The sequence below is a fragment of the Xenopus laevis genome, chromosome 4L, assembly GCF_017654675.1.
Source record: "Xenopus laevis strain J_2021 chromosome 4L, Xenopus_laevis_v10.1, whole genome shotgun sequence".
NCBI lineage: Eukaryota > Metazoa > Chordata > Amphibia > Anura > Pipidae > Xenopus > Xenopus laevis.
This window is the reverse complement of record NC_054377.1, coordinates 52,324,399-52,335,513: the sequence shown is the minus strand read 5'-3', so window position 1 is coordinate 52,335,513 and position 11,115 is coordinate 52,324,399. Positions and strand designations below refer to the sequence as shown.

Sequence of the window (11,115 nt, the reverse complement as noted above, 5' to 3'; positions counted from 1 at the left end):
ATTTTTTCAGATGTTCCCTTTCAGGAATGCGATCCATAGAATGTGGTGAGTTGTACAAAGTGCTGTTTTATTTTGCTTTTTGCCATTGCCCACGATCATGGGGTTCTTAGCAAGCTGTGCAGTGTTTTGTTGCTTGCTGTGCTCATCAACCCCAGGGAAATGAATTAGAGTTTATCTGTGGGAGCTTTACAGAGGAGCTGCATGAATCCATATTGGTGGCAAAAGAGTTCTATTGGCTTTCTTTAAAGTTTATTTGTTTTTAGCAGACTTAAGGTATGGAGATCCAAACAATGGAAGTATCCCTTATCCTAAAAACCCAGGTCCTGAGTATTTTGTTTAATAGATTCTATTCCTGTTTATCAAGCACTTGTAACATGTGGCCCAATAAAAAGCCAGTGTGAGAATACCTGGCGGTGCAGCTGTGAGGCAGGGACACCCGCAGTCTTCTCCTTCCATGCGTGCCAATATGCGCTGCTTCTTTTTCTGATGTCTTTTTGGTTTTGGCACGCCACTTGTGACATCATAATTGGTGTGAAATCCATATATTTACTATTTAATTTTTCTAGTTTGCTGCCTGTCCTGACATTTGCCTGATCTCTGACTACTCTCTTGGAACCTGTTACTGTACTGCGATACTGGTGCTTCTGACCCAACCTGTGAATCTGTACTGCTCTGCCTGATTGGTATCAACTCAGCCCCTCCATTGACCACACTCATTGTCAGGGCCGGAACTAGGGGTAGGCAGAAGAGGCAGCTGCCTAGGGAGCAGTGATAGGGGGGCGCTGGGCAGCTGCCTCTATAAATTGTCCTTTGCCTACCCCTAGTCCGCACTCCTCAGTCTTCCTTCCCTCCTGTGAACCTCCTCTCCATCGCTGTTCCCTCCCTCCCTCACTCACCCCTCCCCTCTCTTCTCTCTCAGTCAGGCCGGCACCCTCCCTGCTTTCTGTTCCCTCCCCTCATCTTTGAGTCGCGCTTGCCGGTTCACTCCCTGATCTCTGTTTGCTCTTTCCTCTGTCAGTCACGCCGGCCGACTCCCTCCCTCCTTTCTGTTCCCTCCCCTCATCTCTGAGTCGCGCCGGCCGGCTCCCTCCCTCCTCTTAGTTCCCTCCCTCTTCTGTCAGTCACGCCAGCCGGCTCCCTCTCTGCTCTCAGTTCCCTCCCCTCTTCTTGGAGTCGTGCCTTCCGTTTCCCCCTGCTCTCTGTTCACTCTCTCCTGTCAGTCGCGCCGGCCGGCTCCCTGTCTGCTTTCAGTTCCCTCCCCTTATCTTGTAGTCACGCCGGCCTGCTTCCTCCCTGCTCCCTGTTCGCTCTCACCTCTCTCAGCCACACCTGGACACGAAAGTGCATGCGTGTGGGGGGGGGGTTGATAGGGTTGCCAGGCCGGGTTGCCTAGGGCGCCCACCTGGCCTGGCCCGGCCCTGCTCCTTGTTTCCCATTCCTTCAGTAAATGTGTGGTTCCCTTTTCTGCCCAGAACTTTCTCCCTGGTCCTCTCACTTTAAGACCTAGCAGCATCCGAGTAGCGGAGGGCTCCTCCCAAAGTGAAAGGCGGCTGTTATAGGCAGAAGCGTGAGGTGAAGCCAGGACCTTGGGGTTTGTTCTGGGTTAGTGATACCATTCGTAACCAGTGGGATGGAAAAATGGGAACAGATGTGGAATAAGGCAAAGGGATTAAGGGAAAAAAGAAGAGACAGCAGGTAAAGTGAGAAAATGGCAAAAACAGCAAATTGATAGAGGGTGAAGTTTATAGGGGAATGAAAAGTAAGAATGACAAGAGACGAGCAAGAGGAGAAAGCAGGAGAGTATAAGATAACATGAAAGGGGAGAAAAGAGTGGAAAGTAAGAGAAAAAATAAGAGGATGGGGATCAGTTAAAACAGAAGAGAAAAGGGCTAAAAATGGAAAGGGGCTTAACTATAGTACAGCAGATCCCTTGGTCATGTGGGGGCCTGGTGGACAAGAGAGCCCAGATTGCAGCGTCTGCTGAATGGTTCCTCCTCCCCAGCCGATTCTGCACTCTATGCTTTGCTGCCGTGTGTTTTCTGCGGGTGGGAGGGGGCCTAAGGGTACACGTGGGGCCACCCAAACAATTGTTGTAAGGGGGGGGTTTCAAGGTATGCCGCTGAAAGGGGAGGTTAAAATGAGGGGTAATAGATATTGGAGGAAAAAAGGGAAAATCATCATAGAGGGGATATATAGAGAAAGTTGTGAGAGGAGAACAGAAAGTGGGGCAGACACTTTGGTACTGGGAGAAATGGTGTGAGAGAAGCAAATGGAAAAAAAAGAGCAGAAAGGGAATAGAGGGGAGGAGCATGTAGGAATATGTTAGATATAAAGAGAAAATCCCAGGTGCTAAAAACAATTTTTAAGTTTGTTAGGATGGCAGAAAATGCTAAGCCTGTAACAGTGAGGCTAGCTTTTATTGAGAGAGACTAGCTTCCAGAAGTGTAAGTGTAGGTCCTAACTGTAGGGAAAACTGCTTGCTTCTATTGATGACTGGAGTTTCTCGCCAGGTTTACCTGCAAATAAAAAAAAAAAAAGACTCCTACAGGTGCAAAGCAAAAGTTTTATGGTAAAAATAAAATATGCCATGAAAGCAAAATGGGACTTTTGCTCCTGACACTTCCAATCCCAATTGAGGGCACTTGCCATAGCTATTTTACTGTGATTTGGCCAGGTTCTTCTGAATAAATCTAGATCCAATTCATACTATTGAGTTAGAGTTAGGGGTAGAACAATAATAATTCTCAGAGACTGACAAAAAGTGTTATTAAAGAGTGAAATTACTTAAAAAAGATAAGGTTCAACGCTTCACTTAATTCCCAGCATCTGCTGAGTCTGGTGCCAGAGAATAAATACTAGTGCTTAGCTAGTGGTTATCAGTGAATTATCCAGCCCGTGACAAAATGTACAAGTAAAAATTACCAATTAGTGATGAGCGGAATTTTTTGGCAAGTTTCGCCATGAAAATAACTTCCAAAGACTCCAATGGGAGTAAAAATATTGCCGTGTGTCAAATAAATATTGTCGCCCATAGACTTCAATGCATTTCTGCAATTTTTTGCCGCTTTGCAAATTTTTGGCAAAGCGAAATGGGTCAGATTTACCCATCAATATTACTAACGCGCATTCTTTTTCCAAATTTGAAACCCAGTACAGGTATGGAATTTGTGATCCGGAAACCCGCTATGTAGAAAGCTCCGAGTTACGGAAAGGCCATCTCCCATAGTCTCCATTTAATCCAAATAATCCAAATTTTCAAAAATGATTTTCTTTTTCTCTGTAATAATAAAACAGTACCTTGTACTTGATCCAAACTAACATATAATTAATCCTTGTTGGAGACAAAACCAGCCAATTGGGTTTATTTAATGTTCACATGATTTTTCTAGTAGATTTAGGGGCAGATTTATCAAGGGTCGAATTTTGAAATTAAAAATACTATTTCGATGGTCGAAGTATCCAAATAATTTCTTTGCATTTCGAATCTTTTTTACTTCGAAAATTCCCTCGAATTCACTTTGACCCTTGATAAATCTGCCCCTTAAGGTATGAAAATCCAAATTATGGAAAGATCCATTATCCGGACAACCCCAGGTCCCAAGCATTCTGAATAACACGTCCCATACCTGTATATGTATTTAAACGTTCAAATTTGCAATCTTCGCCCTTTTTTCTATTCAGTATGTCACAACCATTTTGTAAACTACATCCATTTTTAAGGATAGCACAAATACTCTTAATGAAAGTGATTAAACTAACTGTCTAGTTTTACAATCTGTGTGAGCTCTTCAGAACCTGTGGGTAAGTTCCTGACACAAATTACATCTTCATGGTGAGTGTGGGGTGAAGGGAGTTATACCTGTTTTGGGATCATTAAAGCATCTCTTAAACTGAAAGGCTGATTAATATGAACAGTCATTTTTCTGCTAGTATAAACCCAGCTTGGATGTTCAGTAGGTCCATCATATTTTTTATAGGGAGGCATACAAAATTATTTTGACTATAATTCTGCCTTGTTCATTTCATTATTTATGGGCATAGCTTCATATGGTAGTGTGGTTCTCAAGCAACATTTGTAATAAAGTGTCTGTTTGATGAAGATAACTCTTAACGCTGGTAATGTATTTCTTTATTTATTTTGCACTCTGCTCTTTTTCTTTAGCCTTTGTAGGATGACTTCTTGGCAGGGCCGGAACTAGGGTAGGCAGAGTAGGCATGTGCCTAGGGCACAAAGCTGGGTGGACGTCAGGCACTTACCTTCTTTGCCCCTTAGCCCTGTTCCCTTTTTGTGAATGCGCACGCGTCTTTTGGGTGCTGCGACCGGCCAGGTTACCTAGGGCGTCTGTCTGTCCTGGCGCTGCTTAGTAGATAGAGGGTATTACAGTCTCTAGCAGTGCTATCCAACTGGCCAGATGCGCCCCGCCACCCCCCCCTTGTGTGGCCCATCACATGAAAGTCTGCCATTTGTCATTTCATATTTAATATATTTAAATATATTACAATATATGGACAAACAATCCCTGTTTTGTTTGAAGGGTAAGGCATTTTAGTAGCTTACGGACAAAATGTTTCAATATCCATAATACATTGATAATGGGTTGAGTGCAGAGGACCTTTTGTATTTGTCTTTGAATTTTATGGTAACAGCCTCATTGTACCCCTGCTTAATGTTTTGAAAAATTAGTGGTGAGCACAACTTTCCCTACTCACAATACCAGACCCTAAAGACTCTCTCTTCTGTATTCTCCTTATGATTACATGCTATCTTGATGCCACATGACACAAAATGTTATATTCTAACTACCCCTTTTCATCAGAAATAGTTTGCATTCATCTCATCACCTTTCACTGAATGGTTTCTAAGGCAAATGGGACCGTTGCAACAACACAGCAGCTTCTAAACAGATTGGCAGATTCTAAACCCAATTGGTATTGGGTTTATTGGCTTCACACTTCCATTTGCCTTTCCCTGTACATATTAACCTAGCTTTTTTAAGGAACAACCAACCCTTTATACCCAGCCCCTTAATACCCAGAATAAAGACAAACACACACAGAGGCTTTGTGGTTAATCTGTGTAAATCACAGCTTTATTGATGGAATAAATTAGGCTTTTTGATCCTGAGGAAGGCAAAAACCCTCGGAAGCTCGGCCAATATGCTTCACTAGAGGGAAAAATTCCTTCCTGACTCCTTATCGGCAATCGGATTTGCTCCCAAGATCAATGTCACATTTAATCAATGCAAACAGGGTGAGGGACATAGAAAGGAGTATGGCAGCATATATGTGAGCGCCTTTAAGCTACTAGGTGAACGCTGCATTTCATTCCATTTTACTAGACCCGAGGCAGTCTGCAGACCCGGCTTCTGCAGTCTGACGGATGGAGTGAAAGGGAATGCAAGGGCTACAGAGTGGCTTAAGGGTGCACCTATATATAAAGCCATGTTTTGAATAAAAGGGGAGGCACCACTGGTGGAATTGTGGTAGAAGGAAAAGAAGCAAAGGGGAATATGGGAGCATATACATGAGCACCGTTAAGCTGCTAGGTGAATGCTGCATTCCTCTTCATTCCATTAGACCCCCCAGGCAGCCTGCAGAACCCGGCTTCTACAGTCTGAGGGATGGCATGAAAAGGAATGCAGGGTCTACTGAGCGGCATAAATGTGCTTATGTGTATTCAACCATATCCCTGTCCCCAGTATGTACTGCTTGCCTCTTCTGGCAGCTGTGATTCAGATGTTTGTGTGTGCGTGATGTATATATATATAAACATGTTTTAACGTTTTTTAACTATTTACAAGAAAAATTATAGAAGAGGAGTAGGTAAGGGTGATAAATGGTGAGGGATATATTCTTATTTAACAATATGTACATAATGGCAGCCTACTGCCTCAAAAATGTGCCACTCTGTAGGAGGCATTGCCAAAAGTCCAGTTCCCGGTTGCTGGTAGGTTGACTTCTGTAGACCTGGAAAAGGAGAAACAGTAAATTTGTGCAGCAGCCACTAACTTGATCCCTTTATCCTGCCTTCCATGTTCCAGGCTGTGTTGGATTCTTGTTCTTTTACATCATTAGCCTGGCAAGATGATGTCTGTTATTCCTTCTTGGACTCCCATCTTCTATTTGCAGCTAACATGCTGCATAAGCAAAGTCATAGAAGGCGTCTGAGATTTCTTCTGCCATTTCAGCGCAGATGCCTTTGGGTGGAGTTAAATTGGGAGCCAGCTTTGTAAATCTCTCATCAAAATATTTCAGGTCCTCTGGACCTTTTAGTTGTGGAACAAAAGGGGGCTGCGCTTTCTGCTCCAACATAGCATTCCAGTCGAAATCCTGCAACGTAGACAATAAAAAATGTAATTCAGAGGCACTTAATGTTGAATTATTATCCCAGGCATGATATTGCTTAATGTTAATGTGAAACTGGGGAGATGACTCTTCATTGCTAGACAAGGTGGGACCGTAGCCGCAAACTTTCTATACAGCTATTATCTGTGCGTGCAGCACAATAGATCCTAGAATATTTGTCACTGTAATGACAAATGAAAGGCGAAATATTGGAAATGATAAATTGAAACTTACTTTGAAGAAAGGATGTGCCGCGACATCAAAAGCCCCATCCACAGCAGAGCCCAGCCGATCTTCTACATTCTTTTCTAAGAGCTAAAAAGAGAAAAGTGGTGTTACCCACACAGGAGTGTTCTGCCTATATGGGATAATAAGTCACAATTAGCTGATCTGAATCTATTGATGTTACTGGGACAACTTACCTCTGATATTAGGCTTCTTGCATCTGTGTGCAGGGTTGGTGGGTACACTGGTTCCTGTTCCATAATTGAATCAAATAGACATTCCTGGTCTTTTCCAGTGAAGGGTCTCTGTAAGGCAGAACATCAGCATTTTTATAGCAGAATGGATACAGTAGTGGTTAAGTGATGCATATGTGCAAAGTACTGGTGTCATTGAGTTTGAAATGTGTTTGATCCCTGCGTCGCTGTTACTTTTATAAGCAGAGAAAATAATGAATAATGAAAGATGAGAGTCTCTGGCACTTCCAGAAAGATCTTATTTTTACTGTATTTTACATTTTCATTCAAACTACTAATTGAGCTCTCTGCTTACCTTCCCTAGGAGCATCTCGTATAAGATCACCCCTAAAGCCCACCAGTCCACAGCCTTGGTGTAATGCTCTCCGTTGACAACTTCTGGAGCCATATAGGCAGGGCTTCCTACTGCGCCACTGATGCTGCCGTTGGGTGCAAGTCCTAAAACACGAGAGGAAAGGTAAGTAAAGTGAAGGCCGTCACGGCTGATTTATGAATAGTAACACATAATGACCACAGAACTGGGCACAACAGAACTACTGTTCCAGCTCAGTCAGATCAGTTCATTTGGAAATGAAGATTTCTAAAGTGCATTTATGGTATAGAAACTGTGGATTATAAGGTAAACTTACCATCTATGCTGAGGCCGAAATCTGCAATTTTGACATAACCTCGGCTGTCTACGAGGAGGTTGTCAGGCTTCATGTCTCTGTAATAAATACAAAAGAATGTTATGTAATATCTTGTTCTGTATGTGCCAGAACAATGTATTTCCTGCTAGTCACATGAAGACGTAAGCTGTCAAACCAACACTTTTTTTTGCTTACCTATGTACAATGCCTTTTCCATGTAACTCCTCCAAACCCAGTGTAATACAGGCTGCGTAGAACCTACAAAATAATCAAAATACAAAGTCATTAAACGTTTATCCAGTAGTTTAGTCAGTTGGCTAAATAACCAGATAATGTATGATTTAGCAACAACTTTGTTTGTTCTGCCAATCCTATCACCTGAGCAGCCCACAAATGAAGCTTTGAGTGGGAATAGCCATGTACTTCCTTCTGTGACAACTCTGGGCAATATTAATGGTTCTGCTCTGGTGAAATGATTGTCTTACGTCAAATGCCCCCATGTGAACCCCACTGAAAGTACATTCCTGCTTACCTAGCCCTCGGTATGTCAAAAGTTCTAGCCTTCTGCAAGTGGGTCCTTACACTGCCACCGGCAGCAAACTCCATTACAAAGAAGAGCATATTCTTTGTATGGAAAGTGGCGTATAAATTGACAGTATAAAGGCTCTCCTTGGTGATTTGCATGACGCGTTTCTCTGTCAAGATTCTGAAAAAGAAAATCATGGAAATGTGGCATTAGCATTTATTAAAGAACAAATTACAGTAGAACACGGTGCAAAATTGTTGGAATTATGATCATTCCCTGAGAACTGACCCATCAATGTCATCAGAGGTGTAGATCTTCTCTTTGGCCATGGCTTTTACAGCACAATATTTCTTTGTGGTATTGTGCTGAATAAGGAGAACCTGGAATGAGAGAAAGCATTTAGTTAGCCTGAATGAGACAATAAATGTACCAATACTTCTAATGAACTGAGAAAATTACCTTTCCGAATCCACCTTTGCCTAGTAGGGCACAGCGGCGGAGGTCTTTCTGGCAAATACCGCTGAATTCCAGGTCTCTGAAAAGGAAATTGCAGATTTAGACCCACTTCATAAAACAGAATGTTCTTCCAGTGTTGTAAGCGTTTGCTGTTTCATCTTACATTGGTTCCTGTGCCTCATCCATCGGGGGCTCTGCTTCTTGATGTTCCTCTGGCTCCTTACTTGCTTCTGGAGCAGCACTGGGGCCATCAGGGGATGACTCCTTTGATGTTTCACATGGGGCTTCCTCTACATCTGCAGACACCTCGCTATGAGTATAAAGGCAAAGTTAATGTCATTGCTTTTGGACATATTCATTTCCACAATTTTAGTGTCACATACAAATAGTAGAAGTTATTGGTACAGGGTAAAAAGGAATTTCATAAGTACCAATGGGCAGAAAAAAGATCTTTTCTATGTATAAGAATATGTATCATACCGTATGTCTTCTTTTTCTTCCAGCTCTAGTACCGGATGTTCTGTCCTTGGGCTGAGCTCTTCCGCGGGGTCAACTGGCATTTCAAGAGATGCTTCTCCCTCCTCGCTGGACTGCACATTATCTGTTGGTACGTCACTATAAGGATAATTAAATTTTAAGTTTAATTTCTTTTAATACATCTATTTTAAGTTGGAATCTTAGGTTTTTTATCCCTGTTAGTACCATATGTATGAAGGGGAAATTAGCAGCACTACAGAAGGAAATGTATAAATTCAATTGTAAAGAAAAGTAAAAAAAAGGCCTTATAGCTATATATAAGATTTGGACTCCCACATGGACCTTACCATTTGTCCTCAGTCTCAGATACCTCAGCATGAGGTGTGTCTTCTTCTGACTGGGAAGTCATGCCATCTGTAGGCTCCTCACTTATATTATAAAAGAAAGAACAATTATTAGTTGTTACCGTCATAACATTATCTGTATCAGAAGAAAAAGTTTGGGAAGGCTTAAAACATTCCACATACCTGTTGGAGATCAGCTCCACCTCGGTGGTATCAGGAACTGGTTCCTCTTCAGAAATGGAAAGCTGAATCTGTAGACAAACCAATCTACTTACATGTGAAGAAGAGTCACTGGAGCACTGTGACATCTCTTGCACTTCAGCTGCAGTGGCCTCCTGCGCTGCTGGGAGTTTGTCACTATGATATGAAGTGACAGGGCCACTTGAGGGACTCTCCAGATTGTCAGTAACATCTGCAAAAGTGAAAGGCCATTTTATTTATTTATCCCAACTCAGTGTGATGTTTCCCTGTAATAATATTTCTGAATTTTGAAATTGCTTGACACCCTGCTATGTTCAGTGATACCCATGGAGTGACAGCAGGAGACAAATCAAAACAAACTTCCATATCTCACCTGGGCTCTCCTCATTGTCTCTCAGGGCAAGCGCCTCATCCGGTTTCTGAAGGGCAGATTTAAGGCTTTTAAGCTTCTTCTCTGACTCCTTCCAGATCTTGTTTGCTTGAGCTAAGATCTTCCTGCCGCTCGTCGATTCGTCGAGTCTGTCAGCCCCAGCTGTCTGGATCTTCCTAACCAGATGTTCTCGTAAATCCAGGGAATTTGGCCTTGACCAGTGATGAGCTTGGTCAAGTGATGAATAAGAATCGTCCTGTAAAGGTGAAACAAAACCCGTGAGAAACCCATAAACATTTAAGTAATGGGGCATGACTACCTGGTCTATGTGAGCGGACGTTCTCTTGAGGGGCTCCGCTGCTCCCGATCCTTTTTCTCATGTTATTTGCCTAACTACCTGCTGAACAGGGGGCTTTTGGATGTCTTTTTGCTTGGCTGTCTTAAGTCTACAATATGGGGCAAAAAAGCCACGGAAACTGCTGCTAAGTTGAGAAAGTTCTCCGCATCGCACCCTTTCCTCAGACTAGTCACCTTCCGAGGGCCCTGCCGTTAATCCGGAAGCTTCCTTAACAGATTTGCTAATGGAAATTAAGGCCAACAGGGATATTTCGACAACTCTTATTATGGCGAAAACAGAGGAGTTGACGGTGGAGTGCTTCCATATTAAAGCAAGATATGCAAAGGCTGCGTGAACGCACTGTGGAGGCTGAGCAGCGTATTAACGCATTGGAGAATGTCTGCAATCCTCTTCCACAGCAGTTACAGGATTTACAGCGTACAGTTTCGCAGTGGCAGGCTAAGGCTGATGACTTAGAGAACGGCCTAAGGCGTAATAATGTGCGGCTAGTCGGCTTTCCCGGAACGGGCAGAGGGTGACGACGCTGAGCGCTTTGTGGAGGAATGGCTGCGAGAAACTTTTGCGGTAAACAATCTCTCCTCTACTTTTATAATAGAGAGGGCGCATCGTATTCCTATGAAGGCCCCTATCCCGGGGGCCCCTCCTAGAGCCCTGATAGCCCATATCCTGAATGCCAAGGATAGGGATACAATACTTTCAATGGCCAGAGTTAAAGGGCAACTACTATATGAGAACACAAAAATTGTAATTTACCCTGACTTCTCGCTTAAAGTACAAAAACAACGGGCCAGATTCCAGGAAGTCAAGCGAAAGCTTCTGGATCAAAAAATAGTTTATTCTATGCTCTACCCAGCGCGCCTCAGGGTTCAGGCGAATGGAACTACGCATTTCTTTACTTCGCCACAAGATGCTTCTGCGTGGCTGGAAGCA

At 43.1% G+C, this 11,115-nt stretch overlaps 2 protein-coding genes across 2 annotated transcripts; both read right to left on the bottom strand.

Annotated features, from left to right (window-relative positions):
• Window positions 1–6,129: 6,129 nt before the first annotated feature.
• LOC108705364 (serine/threonine-protein kinase N2-like) lies at window positions 6,130–6,847 on the bottom strand. The gene is made up of 3 exons (XM_041589551.1): window positions 6,768–6,847; window positions 6,580–6,660; window positions 6,130–6,330 (listed from the first exon to the last, which is right to left on the bottom strand). Exons 1-3 carry the CDS (start codon window positions 6,828–6,830, stop codon window positions 6,130–6,132), a joined length of 345 nt encoding a protein of 114 aa, XP_041445485.1. The 5' UTR covers window positions 6,831–6,847.
• A 773-nt stretch (window positions 6,848–7,620) lies between these two features.
• On the bottom strand, window positions 7,621–8,995 carry LOC121403147 (protein kinase C theta type-like). Its single transcript, XM_041591040.1, has 6 exons — window positions 8,916–8,995; window positions 8,599–8,745; window positions 8,439–8,514; window positions 8,268–8,359; window positions 7,986–8,159; window positions 7,621–7,711 (listed from the first exon to the last, which is right to left on the bottom strand). The coding sequence occupies exons 1-6, from the start codon at window positions 8,993–8,995 to the stop codon at window positions 7,645–7,647; spliced, it is 636 nt and encodes a 211-aa protein (XP_041446974.1). The 3' UTR covers window positions 7,621–7,644.
• Between the last annotated feature and the right edge of the window lie 2,120 nt (window positions 8,996–11,115).